Source organism: Streptopelia decaocto (genome assembly GCF_964273445.1).
Source record: "Streptopelia decaocto genome assembly, chromosome: 1".
Taxonomy (NCBI): domain Eukaryota; kingdom Metazoa; phylum Chordata; class Aves; order Columbiformes; family Columbidae; genus Streptopelia; species Streptopelia decaocto.
The window spans coordinates 205,251,613-205,271,714 of NC_138663.1; the positions used below are offsets into that span (position 1 = coordinate 205,251,613).

Genomic DNA, 20,102 nt, shown 5'->3' on the forward strand with positions numbered 1-20,102 from the left:
CAGCAGCAACAGCATTTTCCCCTTTCTGTTTTCCCATTTACTGTAATGAACCACTCAAAGCAAGAAGAAAAAGAGGAAAAAAAGTTTGAGCCCATAAATTGAAAGATCAACAAGTCTGATTTTATTATGATATTGTATTCTTATCTGGATGGCACATACTTACAAAGAAACATTTACAATATATTTTCAAGTATTAAGTTATGTCATTTCAAGGCTTCCACTTCAAAAAGCTACATTAATAATACACCATACAGATAGTACAGTTGGTTAGAGTTTCAAATAACTTCCTCTCCTCTATTTGGTTTAAATATGATTCAGTAGGCACTAGAAATGCCTGCAGCCACTTACTTTCTTGGGACTCAACTCTGTCCTTGTACCAGCATAAATCATTTTGCATGTCAGAAAATCAGCTACTCTCAGACACAGCTCACAGGTAGTTTCATGACTGGAGCGATGTGCAGGTTCACAACAGAGACCAGAACTAGGTCCCTGGCCCCTACCATTTAGCAGTGATGCAAAAGGAAAGAATGCATATTTAAGTTAACTTAAAAAACACTTCTGCACTGAAGTAACAGTAAAAATGCCATCGTAACATCCCGTACTTGCTACATTAGTGTTTAGCTTTTCATCAAGCATGTTAAACTTCAAAATAAAGGATGTTCACGAAGTCTGTGCTAGGCAGACTGAGCCTGGGTTGAATTTAACTCAATTATTTCCATTTTGCGTATCAGTCAGTACAGGTCGGGATGGTTAACTCTGACCCCTGGGGCACTGGTATAACCCGTCAGTTAACGCGGGGTTACCCAACCCAAGACTGAAACTTTGAACAGTCCTGTTGATGCCACCACAGAGGTGTAAGGTAACACAGACCCCACCGAGTCTCTTTTGTGCTGGTAATATACTCTGAACAGCTGGAATTCTGCAAACAGTGGAGTAAAACCTGTTTGATAAGACATTGTCTTTTAAAAACATCATCTTGGATGACAGTAAATGATACCAGCATTCAACTTTTTTTTTTTTAAACCAAAGACAGCAAAAGCCCTGTTACCTCTTTATTCTCATTTCTGATACTACCTTTTAAAATAAAGCAGGAAATGTGGCCAGCAGCTGGTCCCGTCTCTTCTGCCCCAACACAGCTGAATCCACTTTAGCATAAAGAAAAACAAGGATGCTAAATACACATATACTTTTTCACACAGTGATGTTTCACAAAGAATCAAACTCGTCTTATATTGATGAACACTTGATTGCGTCTAGCACCAACAAAACAAATGACTGGGAGAAAACGCTTTCACCTTCTCTTTAGCCTTAAACCCAAAATTTAAGGCTTTAAGAAACAAGACTTCAAAAAACACTAAATAGAATCTTTTTTTAAAGTTACTAAATGAAACTGGTTTAGGAAAATCTATTCTTTGTGAAACCTCACTTTACATGTTATCATTTTCACAATCCTTCTTCCCCCAACTGACATACATATAAACAATCTAAATGTTATAATACAACTGAAAAAACAACCCACTCATTTTTGTGATAGGGAGAAACACTGCCTAGTACAAGAAAACACACGCTATTGTTTGTCAAACTATTTTTCCTCCTATCTCAGTTAATTATGGAGCATTCTTCAAATCATTAGCCTCAAGATATGTAATTTGCTCGTCTCCAAACTGTGCCTAATTATATAAAGGTATAGATTTCTGGATACTGTAAGAGGCTAAAATAAGAATTCTACAGTAAAATTAAGCACATGCATATACATGCAGTATCTTTAGAATTTAAAGCTACATTGAAGTAACAGGAATTTCAGTGTGTATGGGCATAGAGATTACTTATGGGAAGCTAAAGTAATGAGTTACTTCGATGCACTGCATTCTTCAAACCGCAATTCTCGTTAGAGGTCCATGCAAAAAAAAAGTGACTCCTCTGCATTAGGATTCCACTGTACAGACATAACCACTGTTCAGGTTTCATTTAATCAGGCAAAAACTCTGCGCCATGAATTAGAGCAAGCTAGAGAAAGACTTTTTAAAGGTACCGTGCATCCCTAACACTAGACAGTATTTTAAACCAACAGGTCACAAATTCTATTTTTTTTTCCCATTTAAAAAGAAATTTACTTACACTTTTGGGACAGTGCCCTATGATAAAACTCTGTAAATGTCACATTCCACTTATTAGCATATTTTCCCTTTTCAGCTCATCAGATACTTAGTTCAATGGAAAATTCCTATTTCAAATGGCATAGGCATTAATTTTTTAATTCAAAACATAGCTCATGTATTTGCTACTATGAGCATATTAATTTAAAAAAAGGAAAAGGGGAAAACAGCTAATTAGAATGACATGATTGTAATTTTCACTGTTAGTTATCATCCAGAGCTAGAAACATTTTGGCAGAGTAGGCCAAGGACCAGAGAAATCATTTCCTGAACCAGTCATCATCAGAGACTGGCATAAGCAAAGCAAACTGTCTGATACCGCATTATGGGAATATATTGATCCTTACCAGGTTGCGAGGTGGAAAACGACTGTTCTTTAACCCCTACACAACGGAGCCTGGCAGGGCAAGCACCTAAAAGAGAAACTGTCAGAGAGGTTTTAATAGTAATGTATAACTGAGATGCAGTACAATTTCATATGCATGCTTTCTTTTGCCGATCATTACTATTTTTTTTCTTAAGTCTGTCCAGTGACGATGTCTTAATGAAGTTTTTGATTTGGTTTTCTAAGCAAGCATTTTTCGGCTCCTCAGGATAAGCAGGCTAGACATTATCTGACTCAAGACCGGGTAGTCAGCGTTATCTTTTACTGGCAACTGCGAAGCGGAACCGAGCACACCTTCATGCATCAGGTCGGCATGATCTTTCCACCCAAGCGCTGCAAACGGGCTCTGGCGGCACCTCTGCGTGTACACGCGCGTGTCAGTTTGCACGACAATTATCACACTGCTGTACGCAGCTCTGCACAACTCTCACACCAAACAGGCTCAGACCGCTACAATCCACACGCCAGGTGTATGTGACCTTTAGCCAAGGCCACCACCTGGCTCCCAATGTGCCGTTCGACAGATATTTTTTTGTCACTCTGGCCACTTAAGCGCCAGGTTCCCCTCCTCTGCATCTCCCCCAATACCACCCCATCACCACTGTACTTTTTTTTTTATAATTATTTTTTCTTTCCTCCGCACCATCGCCTGCTTCCTCCACCACGACGCGAGGCCCCCCCTATAGGGACGAGAACCCCACGAGTACTTGCAGCAGGTACTTGACCCTACATTTTGAAGGAGGCCGCCGCTCGCCGAGCACAGATGGAGCAGAACTCCACTGACACCTGATCCCGGTCCACGTGGAGGCAGATCCCGCCGGGGGACACCCACTCCTCCTCCGGCTCCGCCGCCTCCTCCGGGCCGGCGGGCCGGGCGCTGGGCAAGGCGTAGTCGTGGTCGCTGCTCTCGCCGGCGGGCTGGAGGTGCTGCTGGAGGCGGGGGCCGCCCGTGTCCCTGAAGAGGCTGGTGCTGAGCTGCAGCCCGCCGGCGCGGATCCCGGCCAGGCGGCTGAGGAGCTGGCCCAGGGCGCTCTGGTTCGCCAGCACGGCCCGCAGGTAACTGCTCTCCCGCTCCAGCTCTCGCAAGCGGCGGCTCAGGCCGCGGTTGCGGTCCCGGAGCTGGCGGTTCTCGGCAGCCAGGCCCTGGAGGCGGCTCTCCAGCCCCAGCACGTACTGCTTCTTCTTCAGCCGGTTCAGCCGCGCCGCCGCCGCCGCTTTCAGCCGGCTGCCGCTCCCGCCGCTCCGCCGCCCGGGCGCCGCCGGCCTCTGGGCCAGGCCCGGCGGGGGCAGCGGCTCCGGTTCCCCACAGAAACAGCCGCTCAGTTCCGCGTCCAGGTCCCAGTCCGGCCGGGCCGCCTCCAACAGGTCTCCGAGCTCCAGCCCCGGGAACCAGTCCTCTTGCTCCCACACCTCCAGCGGGACCCCGGGCGTCTCCGGCTCCTTCTCCTGCCGCCGCGGCTCCAGGGCGCCCGCCTCCCGCCGCGGCGGCTGCTGTTGTTTGGGCCGCGCGGGGCCCGGGTCCCCTTCCCCGCCGCCATCCCGCCCTCTCGGGGCCTGCCCCGCGCCGGCCAGCGGCCAGACGGCGCCCGAGGGGCTGGCTCCGCCGGAGGAGGCCGCCAGCAGCTGGGTGAGGCTGTGGCGCATGGCGGCGGGCGGGCGGGCGGCGGCACCGGGCGGGCCGGGACCGGACCGAGCCTGAGGAGAGCGGCGCGAGGCTGCGGCCCGGTGCTCCCGCCGCGCTGCCTGTCGGGAAGCGGCGCCCTCAGAGCGGGGGGAGCGGGAGGGGAGGGGGCGCCGCGCGACTGCGCCCGCGCGCGGGAAACGGCGGCGGCGGCTGAGGGGAGATTATGGGGGTGGGCAAGGGGGGCGTGCGGGGATGTGACGGGGGCTGAAAGTTGGTGAAGGGTTTGGAGGGGAAGCCGTATGAGGAGCGGCTGAAGTCGCTTGTTCAGCCTGGCAAAGAAGAGACTGAGGGGAGAGCTCATGGCGCCTACAGCTTCCTCACAAGGGGAGGAGGAGGGGCAGGGCTGAGCTCTTCTCTCTGGTGACCAGTGACAGAACCCGAGGGAATGGCAGGAAGATGTGCCAGGGGAGGTTTAGGTTGGGCATGAGGAAAAGGTTCTTCCCCCAGAGGGTGCTGGACACTGAACAGGCTCCCCAGGGAGGTGTCACGGCCCCAAGCCTGACAGTGTTCAAGAAGAGACTGGACAACGTCCTCAGACACACGGTGTGAACTGTGGGGTGTCCTGTGCAGGGACAGGAGTTGGACTCCATGATCCTTGTGGGATCCAGCTCAGGACATCGTGTGATTCTGTGAGGGGTGAGGAGTGTATGTGGGGAGGTGTGTGTGGGGGAGATGAGGAGGTGTTGGGGTCTCTCACCCACAGATGCAGCCAGGGAACAGGGATGCCCTGTGGGGGCTGGCGTTTTTTGGGGATTTTTCCCACCTGAGGGCAGCAGGGGCTGGGCTGGAGGTGTGTGGGGCTGTTCTGTCACAGTGCGTGGTTGACCCCAGCCCAGATTTAGACTGTTTAGGTACCTGGTTTTAAATGCTGGTGTAGTCACCTGGGCAGGAACAACCCCAGGTTCCAGTATAGGTTGGGAAATTACATATTAGAGAGCAGTGTAGGGGAAAGGGACCTGGGGGTCCTGGTGGACAACAGGATGAGCATGAGCCAGCACTGTGCCCTTGTGGCCAGGAGGCCAATGGCATCCTGGGGTGGATTACAAGGGGGGTGGTTAGTAGATCCAGAGAGGTCCTCCTTCCCCTCTACTCTGCCCTGGTGAGACCACACCTGGAATATTGTGTCCAGTTCTGGGCCTCTCAGTTCCAGAAGGACAGGGAACTGCTGGAGAGGGTCCAGCGTAGGGCAATGAAGATGATTAAGGGAGTGGAGCACCTCCCTTATGAAGAAAGGCTGAGGGAGCTGTGTCTCTTTAGCTTGGAGGAGACTGAGGGGTGACCTTATTAATGTTTATAAATATATAAAGGGTGAGTGCCATGAGGATGGAGCCAGGCTCTTCTAGATGGCAAACAATGACAGGACAAGGGGTAATGGGATCAAGCTGGAACACAAGAGGTTCCACTTAAATTTGAGAAAAAACTTCTCAGTAAGGGTGACAGACACTGGAACAGGCTGCCCAGGGAGGTTGTGGAGTCTCCTTCTCTGGAGACATTCAAAACCCGCCTGGACGCCTTCCTGTGTAACCTCACCTAGGCGTTCCTGCTCCAGCAGGGGGATTGGACTGGATGATCTTCTGAGGTCCCTTCCAATCCCAAACATACTGTGATACTGTGATAATGGGCAGTCCTCACTTCCTATCAACTATTAATAATAAGAGCAGCCAACTCGAGTCCTACTGTGTTCCTTCCTCTCAGAACGTGGGCCTAGTACGTAGCCTGGGTCAGCTGCTGTTGAAACTGCAGATGCCTGCATTTAGATTAATTCAACATGCATGCAGGGTGGGCCAGTCAGGGGAAAAAAGGCGGTTGAAAAGCAGGAGGCTGTGGTCCATAAAACTGGTGTGGAACAACACAGGAGCCAGGTCAGAGGAAAGGCTGTGGTTTGTCGTGCAGGACAGAGTAGAGCAGAACTTCTCATCTGGCGCTGTGTGGGTTCAAGGAGAGTCTGGAGAAGTTCAGAAGACAAGTCTGGTGATAGTTACTACTTCCTACCATGTCTGCTTCGTTGAGTCCTTCAGATGAACTTGTCACAAGCTGCAGGATCTTCTGGCCATTTCTGAGCATGGGGCTTGAGTTACGAAGTTTGACATGGTGCTGCTGCTTCGTAGACGCTCAGAACTGAGAGCTGCCTGAACAACTGGGCACAGCATTGCGTAACCCCATGACTTACACACATGGGAAAGAACTTGGAGAGCTCTCGAAGCAGCTGCCTACAGCCCAGGTGGGGGGTGATGCCATTTGGCCCATCACAGAGTATTTTGTTGGAGACTTAAAGAGCAGGAGCTGTAATTCAGCAGCCAAAAATCTCCTTTGCTGGGAGAAAGGCAAGAGAGAGGAGGATGCCTCTGTCTCACAGTGCTGACAGGTAAGGGGAAGATTTTTGTCAAAAACTGCCAGACATCCACCCTTCCATTTTGTGCATCACTGCTTTTTACAGGAAACACCGAAAAAACAGAAAACACTTAAACTGGCGGAGCATCTAGAACCTCAGCCTGTTTCAAAGATTATTGAAATCACTCCAAAGACCTGTCAATTTATTTGAGCTGAACAGTGACATAACATTAAGTAAGACTGAAACAACTGTAGAAACCCACAAGACTACTGGACAACTACACACAATGATTTGTTTGAACACCAGCTCTTGTGTGATATTAGTTTTGACCTGTTAAGTTGCTGAATCATGGCTGTTCCTGACATAGACACTGCAAGGTGGGACTTCTTTCTTGGAGCTTTGGTGTTACCTCTTAAATGGTCAACCTCTGTTGAACTTCAAGGGAGAATCAAACACAAAAGACTCAGGGTTTGAGCATTTGTCCATCTTGGAAAATAATGTGGTTTTAACTTTAAAAAATTAAGATCTTTGTTACAGCAGAGGTTAGGACCAAATAAATTGACATTTTATGATTTCCCACCCTCATCTTTCATATTGCAGGTTTGACTAGTGCAACAATCCCTGTTCAAATTTAACAGTGTAGATCTTACATAAAAGTCTAACAAAGAGGCTACAGAACAGTTTTTGGAGGAGGATGTTAGCTGGTAAATAACAGAGAAATCAGAAGACGGTCTGTGGCAGATGCACAACCCCTTCTCTCCCCCTCTCTTCCTTCGATATGGAAGGTGCAGACACATCTCCCACCTGCCCCTCTCCTGCAATGGGGTTAACAGCTGCTTTTGTTTTAACCCCAGAACCCGCTGATCAGGGTCATTAAGAGAGAGGAAGAGCGGGTGTAGAGGTGCCAAGGAGCCACTGAGCGCCCACAGCCAGAGTGGGGGTGCTTAGAAGCTTCAGGACATCCCACAGCCAGAGTGGGGGTGCAGAGAAGCTTCTGGAATGTCTACAGTCAGATCTGACAAAGCTATATAAACGGGACCCCCGACAAGGCCAGCCGCCGGTTGTGCGGGCCTCTTGGAGCGCGGGCCAAAGTCTGCGGCCGAGAGCCCTCCCCCTTAGGCAGGATGGCTGCCTGAGGTAATCTCCTGGGACCGGGATTCCCCCCATGGAGCCACGTGGGTGAGTGATAAAATTTTCTTTAATAATTCCTCGCAGCATCGTGGGTGCTTATTCCATGCTTAAATATAAGCATGTGTATTTTCTTTAATAATTCCTTGCCAGATTCAGGCAAGCGTATACTTTTCCCGGAGTTAGGGACGGCTCTGGCATTGTTTTTGGTGAGCCACATGTATGCAAACCATGGATCTCCATTGTTATTATTTGCTGCACCTTTAATAATTAACTCGTCTGATACTCGAACCTGTATTTATGTCACTATTGGAGAGCTAAAACCCCGTCTTCCACCGGTTAATCTGCTGGACTTTCTTTATGGAATAAAAATTTGTTTTGGACCCTGTTGTCCATTTAAACTAACTTTGGGGTGCCTTTGTGACACGGTCTTATAGAGAGGAACAAAACACAGTAGTGGGTTGTGATAGAGGCACCTGCCGAGCCGATATCAGAACAGAAAGCTGCAGTTATGCAATAAAATGACGGAGTTTGACGTTCAGCGCTTTTTCTTTAGTCAATAAACCTGTGCTGTGCTTGCTGTAAGCATCAAGCTGCAGCGAGAGCTCGTGGTGAGCCCGCTTGCTGCTTTCCAGCTGTTGTTGGAGCTCTTGGACCTTCGGGTCATTGTCCGCTGCTGCTGCCTCTGTCACGAGGCGCTTTCCTGCTCTCTGCCTGGCTTGTTCTGCCGTCTCCAGCTTCTTCCCCAGCTGCCGAGTTTCCCGATGCTTATCTTGCAGAGCCTTGCCCCTGTCCATCACCAGGCTCAGGAGTTGCTCCTTCTCGTTTGCCCTCTCCAGCTTGGCTTGCAGCTTGCTGCCCCAAGCCCTCTGCTGACTTTGTGCCTGCTCAACCCATGCAAGAGTTTGTTGGTGTTTCTCTTGAGGTTTTGCACCTGTTTTTTTAGGAAATCAACTTCCCAGCCGTTAGGCACTTGCTTGCTGGTTCTGAGCTTCCAGCAGCTCATTTTCTCACTCCTGGGCTCTGCGACTCTCGTAAGCACATTTTTTTCTGTAAGGACTCAACCTGCTGCAAGAGCTTTCTGGGCTGGGCAGCACGCTGGAGCACTTTGGCTTCCTTCTCCCTCCCAGCCTGGCTGAAGAGCTTCTCATTCTGCCGCAGGCGCTTATTCTCCTCCCACAGCTGCATATGCTGTTTTCTGTGTTCATCCTTGAACTGGATCATTTGTTCATGGCTTTTGGCCAGATCCATGAAACACTTCTCCAAATACTGAATCCGTTGCATCTGGCTTTTCATTTTCACAGCATCTTCTCTCTTCAGGTTCTCCAGCTCCACGTTGAGCTGCTCCAGGCCTCTGCAGCGTTTGCATGCATCGTCTGCTTTTTTCTTCAGTATACAGATGAGGTGATGCTGCTGTTCCAGGTGTGAATGCAGCAGAGCCCTCTTCCTCTTCTCTTCGGGGCTCTCAGGGAGTTCCTCCAGGCCTTTTGTCAGATCTTCCATGTCTTTGCCCATCTCTGGGTCACTTCTGGGGTTGGCCATCCCCACCTCTCTCTCATCCTGAGCCACGGAGCCCCTGTTCTCATGCAAAGATGAGACAAAATTTTACAGTGATTGCCTTTTTTAGTGACATTCAGCATAATTAAACGGTACCCAATGGTTACGTGGCTACCACCACTGCCAGAAGCTGCAGGAGTTCTTCTGGAAGTCCAGAGAATGCAAAAGCAAAGAATTGTGGCTTAGTATTTATGTAAGCCTATTCATTTGCTGATTAGTAGCTTTGCTAATTATTCTTCTCAAAGCGCTGTTGTTGTAGCTACAAGAAGTACTATTATATTTAGGTAAAAAGCTTGCAAGTGATAAAGCTGTAAATAATTCCTTAAGCAATCATTTTCCTCTGCCTTTATTTTCTCCTACAGATTTGGTATTATAAATGCAAGTAAAACATGGAGAGTTACATCAACTTCTAATTGACTTATACAATTTTAATAGTATATTGTTCCATAAAAATAACTGAATGGCTTTATCCCATGCTTAGAGATTTATGAATAAAAGATCTATACAATGCTAATAATTACTGAATACCCTGTGATACAAAGACTTTGTGCCTGGAGAAGTGGTTCATCATTTGAGTTTTGACACTGATTTGCTGCATTATTTTAGGTATGTAGTTTTTAAAGTCTGGTTCCTCATGAGAAAATAAGGGAAATATTTGGATTACATTGACTCCAAAATGGTTGTTGGTGCCTAATCATACAGTGTGCTACCAAGACATATGAAAAGTCAGCCTAAAACTGATTTACAAGTTCTTTAGACACATCTGGAACTACGCAGCACATTAAACAGCGTGTTGATAACCACATTTTGTGAATTCCTGGGCTTTGACTGGAGAAGATAAGACGTGGGAAGGAGCCACCTTAAAGGAAGGATGAAAAATAACATATAGCCAAAGTAAATTCATGCCTGTGAAGCATAGAGCGTTTCAGAACTGCACAGTGGTGACCATTGGTTGGGACACTACCACCGTTTTGCAGTTCCTGCTGCTGCAGGATCCTGCCAAAACATTTGGAAAAACGGAGGAGAGGGGGATGGACTGAAGGGTTGAGGTTGTTCAGTGGAAACACAGTGAAGAGCAGGGTTTAATAGGAGGAAAGTGTTTTCTTACCAGGTGTTTCCTTTCCCCCGACCCTTTGTTGTCACTCCTGCTGCAGGGTTTACTGTCTCGTGGAGATAAGAAGCTGAATCCAGTCAGCCCAGGGCTCGTGTCTTCATCTGGCAGTGTGGCTGAAAGACTGGGAGGCTTTTTTACCAAACAAACACTGGTGACACTCCAAAAGCACCCAGATTTGGGAAAGAGGATTTCCCCAAGTCTGAAGAATGCCTCTGTCTCGGCTTGTGCCAGAGGAGATCCCAAGGGCAGGCTCTGACCTTCTCAGAACATGCCGAAGGTCCACTTACCAAATCTGGGTATTTATCCCTGCTGAATAAAGTCACAAGTTGTTTAGGGCAAGGGCAGTTAAAGAAAATAGGATAGAAAAGGAAAAAATGAATGTAGCTGGAAGGAAAAAGTTGGTGCGTGTTTTTGTGACTCCACTGGAAAAGGATACGAAGCAAAGAGGAGTGAGTGATGTGGGTGAAGGATACGAAGCGAACAAGGCAAGTACCGGATCTTTCAAAATGGGTAAAATCAGAGGGATGTGAGTTCATACAACCATAGAATGGAAAAGGATTTCATAGAATAGTTGCTGCAGCAGCTCAGGTTTGGAGCCTTCCTTGTAGAAATGGGAGGTAGAAACAGGAATGGGAAGTTGCAGAACACAGAACATAAGAGCTGGGATTTCAAAACAGCTGGTTTATCGGTAGTGAAAATGGTGTTATTTGGAACACATACAGGCACATATATGTTTATGTGTGCTCCAAAAAAAACCCAATCTGGGCTAAAGCCAAAGATGAGCGGGTAAAGTGAAACAGAGAAAAAAGCAGCAGGGAAGCCTTGTGTTTCTCCCCTTCATTTCTCTTTATTCATAAAGACATTCTAGGAGCATGGCTGCTTCATCATAACAGTGAACCGGAATTAAGAATCAAAGTATAGTTATTAATTTATCAAACTGCCCCTTAGTAACTAACTAGACACGTTTAAAGTTTGGTTATAGATGACTAAAACCTTTCCTTTTGACTGTAGAGCAAAGAAACTACTTTCCTGAAACTTTTTGCCCTAATCAGCTTCATACACTTGCATTTCTCTATCAACATATTATCGATCTGGAACATACTACTGTAGAGAGGAATGACTATGAATTTTCTGGAAAGCTGTATTTATTATGTGAACCACATTCAAAGGAATATAAAAAAAAAAAAAACAATAACTTTTTTAAAAAGTAAATTTTGCACGACTTCCATTCGATATTTTCAATTCAGAATTCCTGCTGGTTTACATGATTAGATGTAGCCATTACCTTTCAAGCACCTTTTAATAAATCAACACAATATCCTTTAGCAGGAGCTGAAATTGCACTGTTTCTACTCTATAATTAAATCCTACAGCATGCATGGGGTAATCAAAGTACTTTTTCCACTAATAAAACAGGTTGGTTTGTCATCTTCCCCTCTGAAGTCCATCCCACCAGGACAGCCTTGATTTTTATTCGGTATGACAACAGTAAAACAGTAAAAAGATAAGCACAGCTGCTAGAGCTCTGCTGAAAATCTTTAAGTTGAAGATCTATAGCTTGATGCAGACTCCATGGCAGACTAACAATGAGAAAAATAACTTTAAAACATCTGGCGTTAAGTGCTAGTATACTTCTCAGAGGCAGTGCTCTGAATGCCTCTGCTGGCCTCCTGTAAATGTGGACGCACAAGGATGACTCCTTTTGTCTGTGGTGGCAACTGTCCTTATAGTTTGTTATAGTTTACCTGTAATAGTCTCCAGGTATTAAAAAGGTCTTAAAAATTAGGAAGGAGCACTGAAATTTCGTGCTAAAGGGCCCCTTTTGTTACTTGGCTCAGTTGCTTGGTTAATCTAGATGAGTACATAATACCGCTGTGTCATACTAGTTAATCACACTAATTAATTACAAGCGCAGTGCACAAGTAAATGCTCATGTTCAGGTAGCTTTTTGAAATCAAAACTGTGTTTTGATCTGTTAAGTGTAGCATTAAGCAGTGTCTCTTGAGATAATGACAAAATGCTGTTTCTGGCTGTAGGGTGGTTCAAGAGCAGTTAAATACAAGATGTTCTATTTGACCAAAAGATAAGGAGATCGACATTGTCACAAACCAAATATTTTGATGGTAGGCAAGTTTAACTACCAAAATTTGATACAGCATAGAACACAGCAGATTAGATGACACTTGCCTGCAAACCCTTTTAGGAGTGGCTATTTAAGAATACTCTCCCATTTAACTACAAATCCCTTGTTCTGAAGTGTAGTATCCACGTTGTTCCCTAGTCATACAAGAACAATGTTCTGTATGTATCTGGCAAAGCAGAATCTGTACCAGCTGCCAGTCACATCCAGAACACCCAAAGCAATAAGATATCCTGACTGACAACTCCTTTTGGCTTTTGTGAACTCTACAGACTGCCTGGGTGGTTAGAGAAAAAGCGGCTTCCCCAGCAGGTTGAATAGCACCATCTGTTCCTTTTTCCATTCATAGTGTGTAATAAATACCAAGTAGTATTTAAATTTTTGTGCTTAAGTGAAACAACTTAGTTGGAGCTGTGAAGAGCCCCCTTCTCCTCTTTATTCTACCTGAGGTGCAAGATTTCACCAGCTTTTAGACCTACACAGTTGGAGCAAATACATGTGCACTGATTTTCAGAAATGTTTTCTGTCTGCATTTTGTTATATAGATGACAAACCACTGGGTTTGAATAAACACTGAATTCCTATTTAGCTTTAATAGACTGCTTTTATTAAAAAAAAGGTAATACATTATGTATTTTATGCATTTATCTTCCTGTAGCAGCATGCATTTCTGCAAGTGCCACATTCCAGTCCTGTTTCCTGTGCTGCAAAGCTAAACCAAGGCCAGAATCCCAGCGTTCTCCTAACGGTGGCGCTGAATCACAGATAAATTACTTTTTGCAGATAAACCAAGCTAATAGATACAGGTGAGTACACTTTACAGAATAAATACCCAAACAACGTATTTGCCATCTCTAAAATCAGCAGGTTTAGATCCTTTAGAGTAGCATTTGAATAAAAAAAAGTTAAAAGATTGACCTCTAGGTCTCCAGCATTTAAGAGTAAGGTTTGTGTACTAGCAAGACTATTAATGCTTATAACTAAACTTTTGATAACCCTGATTCTTTGTAGTACATTGGAACTAACAGTCCTCTGCCCCTCGCAGAATACAACACCGACAGTACCGCTTCTTGAATGCTGCATTCATCATAGAAGTGACTTTCATATCCTAGAAATGTAGAACTACAGATAAAGGAACTTAAAAAAAAAATAATCTTCATATTCATCTTCCTCACTGGAGAGATCTGACGTGGCCTAACGAGGATACATGTATTAATGAGCATGAACAAAATGCAACCTTATTAATAACACTTCATGTGCAATCCTAGAAGTGTACAGAAAGAGTTGATTTTATTTTTTTTCCTGGTAATTTAGATTATTTAAGGCATCAGCAAGACTTCAGTTCAGCAACACAAGCATCCAGGTGTCACAGCTACCTCTGCCACTGAGTTCTGTACGTGCCTCCTTTCTTGAAGTCTTTTTCAGTGAGTAAGCATAAAATAATCCTTAAATTTACATAATAATCTGCAGGCAGTTTAATTTGAAATACAAAGTGACACTTGACAGCACAAAACCAGAACAGCAATGGAGCAGAGACCGTACAAAAAGCTACTGTGTTCCTCTTCCAAGTTTCACCCCCACACATTTAATTTCATTCCCAAGGTTTCTTTTTGACACTAGCAATTAAAAAGCCACCTTATTTAGTCAATTTTGCAACCATTAGCATCCTGAGAGGTAGTGTGTCTTCTATCCATGTGTTTGGTGAGTTCATCATCTTCTCCCAAAGGGCAGTTTCATCAGAAGTAGAATCCATCCAGTCTACTGTAGTTCCATAGCTTTTACCTAGAAAAATGTCAATTTTAAGAGAAACATCAATCACTTGATATGCTGCAGAGTTGAGAGCAGACAACCACATTTGCCTGTCTTCTAAACCAGCTTCATCTCCTCAGGTGGCTGACCTAATGCTTTGAAGATCCAGTTCTACATTTTTACACTTGAACGATTCTCTCAAATACAATTACGGACAGTTTCACATGGAAGCTTTGTCATCTTTCTCCGCGCTTTTTTTCCTTGTTATCCTTTTTGTCACAGTCCCAAGGAGAAAGATGTACAGGTGATTAACAGACGAGAGGGTTTAAGAATAAAACAGGACACTGATTTTGTACTGAAATACAACTTTGGGTACTCTAAAATTCAAACGGAGATTTACTATCCTAATTTGTATTTTAGATTATTTTGGTGAACCCTGCAACAAGTTATTTGGAAAAAGTAATTTTTTCTTGTATTTGTTTGAAAAGACAGAATCACAGAATTGACTGGTTTGGAAAAGACCTCAGAGATCATCGAGTCCAAGCCTTGGTCCAACTCTAGTCTGTTTACTAGATCATGGCACTAAGTGCCATGTCCAGTCTCAGTTTAAAAACCTCCAGGAACGGCGAGTCCACCACCTCCCTGGGCAGCCATTCCAATGCCTGACCACTCTCTCTGTAAAGAATTTCTTTCTAATCTCCAGCCTAAATTTCCCCTGGCAGAGTTTAAGCCCATGCCCCCTTGTCCTATTGCTGACTGCCTGGGAGAAGACTCCAAACATCTTCCAGGAATGGAGTCACCATCCCTGGAGACGTTTAAAAGGCATTAGGATTAGGTTCTTCGGGACATGGTTTAGTGGTAAAGTTAGTTTAGGTTATGGTTGGACTTGATGATCCTGAGGGTCTCTTCCAACTGAAATGATTCTATGATTCCCCTCAGACCAGAAAGGACAATGAAAGGGACAAGTATAATGATAAGGAAAACATACAGTTCTTCTATCTGCACATCTTATATTGCCTTTATGCTAATAACTTGTCTGCATTTTTAAGTTTTCCTATCCAGTGTCTTCAAATCTTACCATGTGTTCCTGATCTATCCTTTTATCTCCACCCAATGCCATCTTTACACCATGCACCTAGTTTTTGCATGTGTAAGTCTGTAAGATGTTATTAAGATTTTGGGTACAGGAATAGCATATTCTTGTACTTGAAACAATAGCAGATACAATGTATGGGCAGACAAGGGTTTATTTCCAATATTTCGCCTTGTTAGTCATCCTAACCCACATAACACTATTGTTATTTGCGTGGCAAGATCTGTGCTGAAGAATAGGTAAGAATAGGTAAGTTACTGAATAAAACTCTTCACTAAATGAATAACTGAAAGGCTGTTCAGTGATCTTTAGAGAAAAAGAAGAAATGGAAAGGAAGAGGGGGGAAAAAGGAAAAGACTGTATTTTGTAAATTAAGGATTAGTGTGTTAATTATCCAGTACCTGTTCCAAGGCCTATCCTGAGACCTCCCAGAAAGTGGTTGGCCAGTTTGTTGTGGTCCCAGACTGTGAGTTCTATGCAGGCTTCTCTCAGATCTTCTGGTCTAAAGCCATCGTAGACCATGGTGTGGTTGAATACCGGGTTTGTGGTTTTTGCCACTGTTCTTGTTTTCTGGCGACTTTTTCTGCTCGTATCTGGAAGAATGGTACTTCGGAAAGAGAAAGCATTGTCAGTTTCCACTAGCACAGTGTCACCTGCATTAAACATACTGAATAGACAAAAAACTACTGATTACACCATCCTTTCAATGTTAGAACGTGACTGAAGATGCGATGCTTTAGCATCATAGAGACTAATTCAAAAGGTCATATTCTCAGTCCCAAGAAATACTGGCAGTGTGTACCCACCCTTGTGCTTCAGAGGATGGAAGGGAAGGGGAAGTCAGGTGGGGACGAGGCACAGAAGTTTATTTGCTGTATTGTCACTAATGACGTTGAAACCTTTTTATTGCTGGCAGAGTTTTCCCGACCATCTTGTTATTCTCGTCTCTTTTACATTTTTAGTCTTTTTGTGGAAAGGAAGAAGGAAGAAATACAACTATGCTTCTCACTTCTGTCTCCTCCCACGATTTGCTAAGCTAAACCATGCTCTCACAGCCAGTAGCATTTTAAGGCCACCGCATGTGATGACTTCAACCACAGTTCTTACCACTTAACAAAAGAGTTGAGCCTGTTGCCTCTCAGGAGGGGAAGGTCACGACATTCCTTTACCCAGATGTGGACCTCACCAGTAGATGGAGCCTTCTTTCCTGTAAAAATAAATGAAACAATACCTCTAATTAAGCCATGTAGATCCCTCCCAAAGGTAATTTCTATGATGCAGCAGTTCTTGCCCATTTCCAGAGGTGATATTCAGCCTAGACTCTCATTATCTCACATCTTAAGTCAACATCCCTCTTGATGCTGAAATTTTTATCCTATCAAAGTACCGCAAGATCACATCGTGTCTGGATTCCTACAGTGACTTTTGTTCTGCTACAGCTAAACAAATAGGTGCTACTGGTCTTCTCTTTCCAAGCCTCCTAGATAAAGAGATCAGCTTATCTTCAGTCTATGTGATGTTTGCATTTATTGCCGCTTGTACCTTCAAATAAGCTCTTTTGTCCTCTTAACATATTTGATTCTTATTAACTGACTGTATTGAAGACCTGACCTGTCTTCACTGTCAGAGCAGCCAGTTATCAGTTGCCAGACAAGATTAAACCAACAGATCATACTGCTATAAATTGCTGCATTCTAAAAACTTATTGCTATTTTCTACTTTGCTTGAATTTAGTGTGTTGACATTGTCTATATAGCATATCACAGTACCTGCCTGATGATTTATAATCCCTAAAAATGTTAGTGAGAAAACAGAATTTTGTTACACATGCAGACTGCATTACAAATCCAAGATTATAAGAATGAGGTCATTTCTTCTGCAGTAACATTAAAAACAACAAGAGATCACAGAATCACAGAATGTCAGGGATTGGAAGGGACCTCAAAAGATCATCCAGTCCAACCCCCCTGCCGGAGCAGGAACACCCAGATGAGGTTACACAGGAAGGTGTCCAGGTGGGTTTGAATGTCTCCAGAATAGGAGACTCCACAACCCCCTGGGCAGCCTGGTCCAGGCTCTGGCACCCTCACTGAGAAGAAGTTCCTTCTCATATTAAGTAGGACCTTTTGTGTTCCAGTTTGTACCCATTACCCCTTGTCCTACCATTGGTTGTCACCGAGAAGAGCCTGGCTCCATCCTCCTGACACTCACCCTTTAGATATCTGTAAAGGGATCCTAAAAAAACAAAAAAGCAAACCAAAGCAAAGCAGCAATGCATACCTCCAACAGGGTGTGGGACATACTGGAGAGCAAGTTTCATTTCCCCTGTGTTTTCTAGTTCAGGAGCCATTGTTGAAGTCTAAAATTTAAGAAGGGAAAAAAAAAAAACCTCAAACCTTGCAGTTCATGCACAGAGTTTTACAATGCAAAGTTTTCCACTGCTACATGAAGCAACTTTTTTTTTCTTGTTTCCTTATCCATTAGACTTTCCTCACTTTACAGCGCATGAGAGATTTTAGGGCAAGTTTAACCACTTGACAGCACCTCAGATATAAAGCTCTTCCAGAAGCAGAAAATAAGATCCAGGAGAGGCTAAAATGCTTTGAGGGGGCATCTTTTCCACTTACTTAAAACTAGAACACAGGCTCTTTCAAACAGGAAACTTACTCTTTGTGCAACAGAAATAATAATATTTAATAAACTCTTTTCTGGTGGAATGTTTTGATCAAAAATCAGCCTCAACAACATTCATCTTGCAAAAAGGCACAAGAATATTTCACTTCTTCATAGAGAGTCATGGTCCGTCTATAGATGGAACCTGGCACCTGTTAATACTTGGTTACATTTATCTCTGCAGACCAGTTTTTAAATCAGTTGCATTATCCTACCATGGTATTCTGGTTTTGTTTTACAAATTATAAAACTTTGGAATGAGCTCATTTTGGAACGAACTAGATTTTGGTTGAAGCCCATTAACAAGAGGCATCCAAACACCGAAGTCATCTTTACATCTGATATTAAAATGTTGCTGCACTTACTCCATATTCTCAGTAGGTTTACATCATACTGAGGGAACAATTGCCTTCAGGTATCTGTTGCAGCAAGATGACGTGAGTGAAAAAATACCTTGAAATTCCTGTTCTTTGGACTATGAGCAAGTTTTCCCTACTATAACAGCGAGCTACTTACTAGACTAATAGAAGCCTCAGAACTGTTTGTTCTCTTTACCACTAAAGAGGTATTTATGATTATAACCAACACAAAAACCACAGAACGCACAAGACTAGGCCTAAGTAAATGACTTGGATTTACACTTACACAGCAGAAAATACAAACCAGCTAATCCACCCTTGGCAACTTACCCTTGGTTTGAGCGGAAACCAGTTGATCTGCTTGTTGGATTTATCACTCCAGTCCCAGGTTCCTAAATCCAGCTCCACTTCACCAAGGAAGCTGTTCCTCCCAAAGGTGTCGTTGTGCCAGACAGAAATATTAAGGCTTTGGTTCTTTAGGAGACTCTTCTCAATTTTATACTGCCAGGAGGAAAAAATGAGGGGAAAAAACAGTTAAAACAACCCTAAAAGTTATGGTTCCTTATACTTCATGTGTGCAGTATTTCACGTCTGGAAATAGTTTGATAAATACCCGCAGTATTTCATTATAGACTGGATTAAAAGTTTTCTTTTTCACAGACGTCTTCCGTTTGCCCAGCTTGTATTTCTCTGGAAGCAGGTAGGTCTTTACATACCTAAAATTTAAACAGGCTGGTAAGAAGAGCAAGGAAACACTCCTTCCACCTTCCCTTACAAAATACACAAGTATTTGCTTATAAAATAAAAGAAATCCACTTAACTAGCCATTATGTTTTTCAGCTCATTATATTTAAGAAGTAGAACAGTAATGGTAAAGTATAATAATAGTTCCCAAAGTGGGACATTAACCTTCTTCTACTGGGGTGAAATCTGTTCAAGTGTCTTTTCAACGCATACAAATACAGAATATTTAACTATAGTACGCCTAGATATCATATTTATAGGCTCTAATCCTATTGAAACCTTATCAAAGCAAGATTTACCATCTCGAAAGTTGAATTTTAAAAGAGAATTTCATATTCTTAAAAGTTTGAACCTCCCGTGTTAATATGCATACCAATTTACAGTGGTAATTCTACATCCAGTTCAGAGTGGAAAACCACGTAAAGCATGTTATAGCCTCTTCATTTATTTATTGGGTTGTTTACTCCAACCGGTTATAGAGATCGGAAAAAAACATCACTTTTCATTTTCACATTAAAAGAAAAGCTTCCATTAGGAAATAAATATATTCTCTGTACTTACGGGTCTGAACGCTGTCGCTTTACATCTGCCACTGCCAAGTCTCTGCATTGGCAAATAAAAACATGGAGCTCGTTCAGCTGTTCTACATAATCAATAGCAAACTGAATGTTCCCTTTCACATCGACATTGCCAAAGTCTGCACTATAGATGCTCATTAGGCTTCCGCTCACCTGTATCACACAATAAGAAAAATTGGTGTGATTTTTGCATTTCACCAGATTAGAGTAAAAGTTATGTTTAGAATTCAGACAATTAAAAAGAAAATCAACTGTGTCCTTTTAGATGTAATGTCCATTGCATTTTGTTATTATTAAACAAGGTTCTCAGCAAGCAGATTAACAAAATAAAGCTATTCATAAATCAAAGGTGTTAGGCCAAGTTTTCTACAAAAACTGGGATGTTTTTATTGCATTGAGATGGAAGAAAT

The 20,102-nt window shown here is 43.8% G+C and overlaps 3 protein-coding genes across 10 annotated transcripts in view; all 3 read right to left on the reverse strand.

The window, feature by feature from the left end:
- Nucleotides 1–98: 98 nt before the first annotated feature.
- CREBZF (CREB/ATF bZIP transcription factor) lies at nucleotides 99–4,426 on the reverse strand. Its single transcript, XM_082046269.1, has 3 exons — nucleotides 3,272–4,426; nucleotides 2,504–2,581; nucleotides 99–1,145 (listed from the first exon to the last, which is right to left on the reverse strand). Exons 1-2 carry the CDS (start codon nucleotides 4,183–4,185, stop codon nucleotides 2,533–2,535), a joined length of 963 nt encoding a protein of 320 aa, XP_081902395.1. The 5' UTR covers nucleotides 4,186–4,426; the 3' UTR covers nucleotides 99–1,145; nucleotides 2,504–2,532.
- Nucleotides 4,427–7,259: 2,833 nt separating this feature from the next.
- On the reverse strand, nucleotides 7,260–9,616 carry CCDC89 (coiled-coil domain containing 89). Its single transcript, XM_082042948.1, is given in 5 exon segments — nucleotides 7,260–8,610; nucleotides 8,613–8,652; nucleotides 8,654–8,695; nucleotides 8,699–8,737; nucleotides 8,739–9,616. Coding segments are annotated over 5 exon segments (1,026 nt in total). The 5' UTR covers nucleotides 9,228–9,616; the 3' UTR covers nucleotides 7,260–8,194.
- A 3,464-nt stretch (nucleotides 9,617–13,080) lies between these two features.
- Nucleotides 13,081–20,102, reverse strand: part of SYTL2 (synaptotagmin like 2) — a 62,527-nt gene continuing 55,505 nt past the window's right edge. For 7 of the 8 annotated variants that reach the window (XM_082042944.1, XM_082042942.1, XM_082042943.1 and 4 more), the window contains 7 exons: nucleotides 19,676–19,845; nucleotides 18,984–19,086; nucleotides 18,701–18,871; nucleotides 17,619–17,697; nucleotides 16,446–16,545; nucleotides 15,740–15,945; nucleotides 13,081–14,278 (listed from right to left, as the gene is read on the reverse strand). In XM_082042944.1, coding sequence (XP_081899070.1) covers nucleotides 14,133–14,278; nucleotides 15,740–15,945; nucleotides 16,446–16,545; nucleotides 17,619–17,697; nucleotides 18,701–18,871; nucleotides 18,984–19,086; nucleotides 19,676–19,845 — 975 coding nt within the window. In that variant the 3' untranslated portion in view covers nucleotides 13,081–14,132. The remainder of the gene's footprint in view (nucleotides 14,279–15,739; nucleotides 15,946–16,445; nucleotides 16,546–17,618; nucleotides 17,698–18,700; nucleotides 18,872–18,983; nucleotides 19,087–19,675; nucleotides 19,846–20,102) is intronic. The other variant, XM_082042941.1, reaches the window with a different exon arrangement.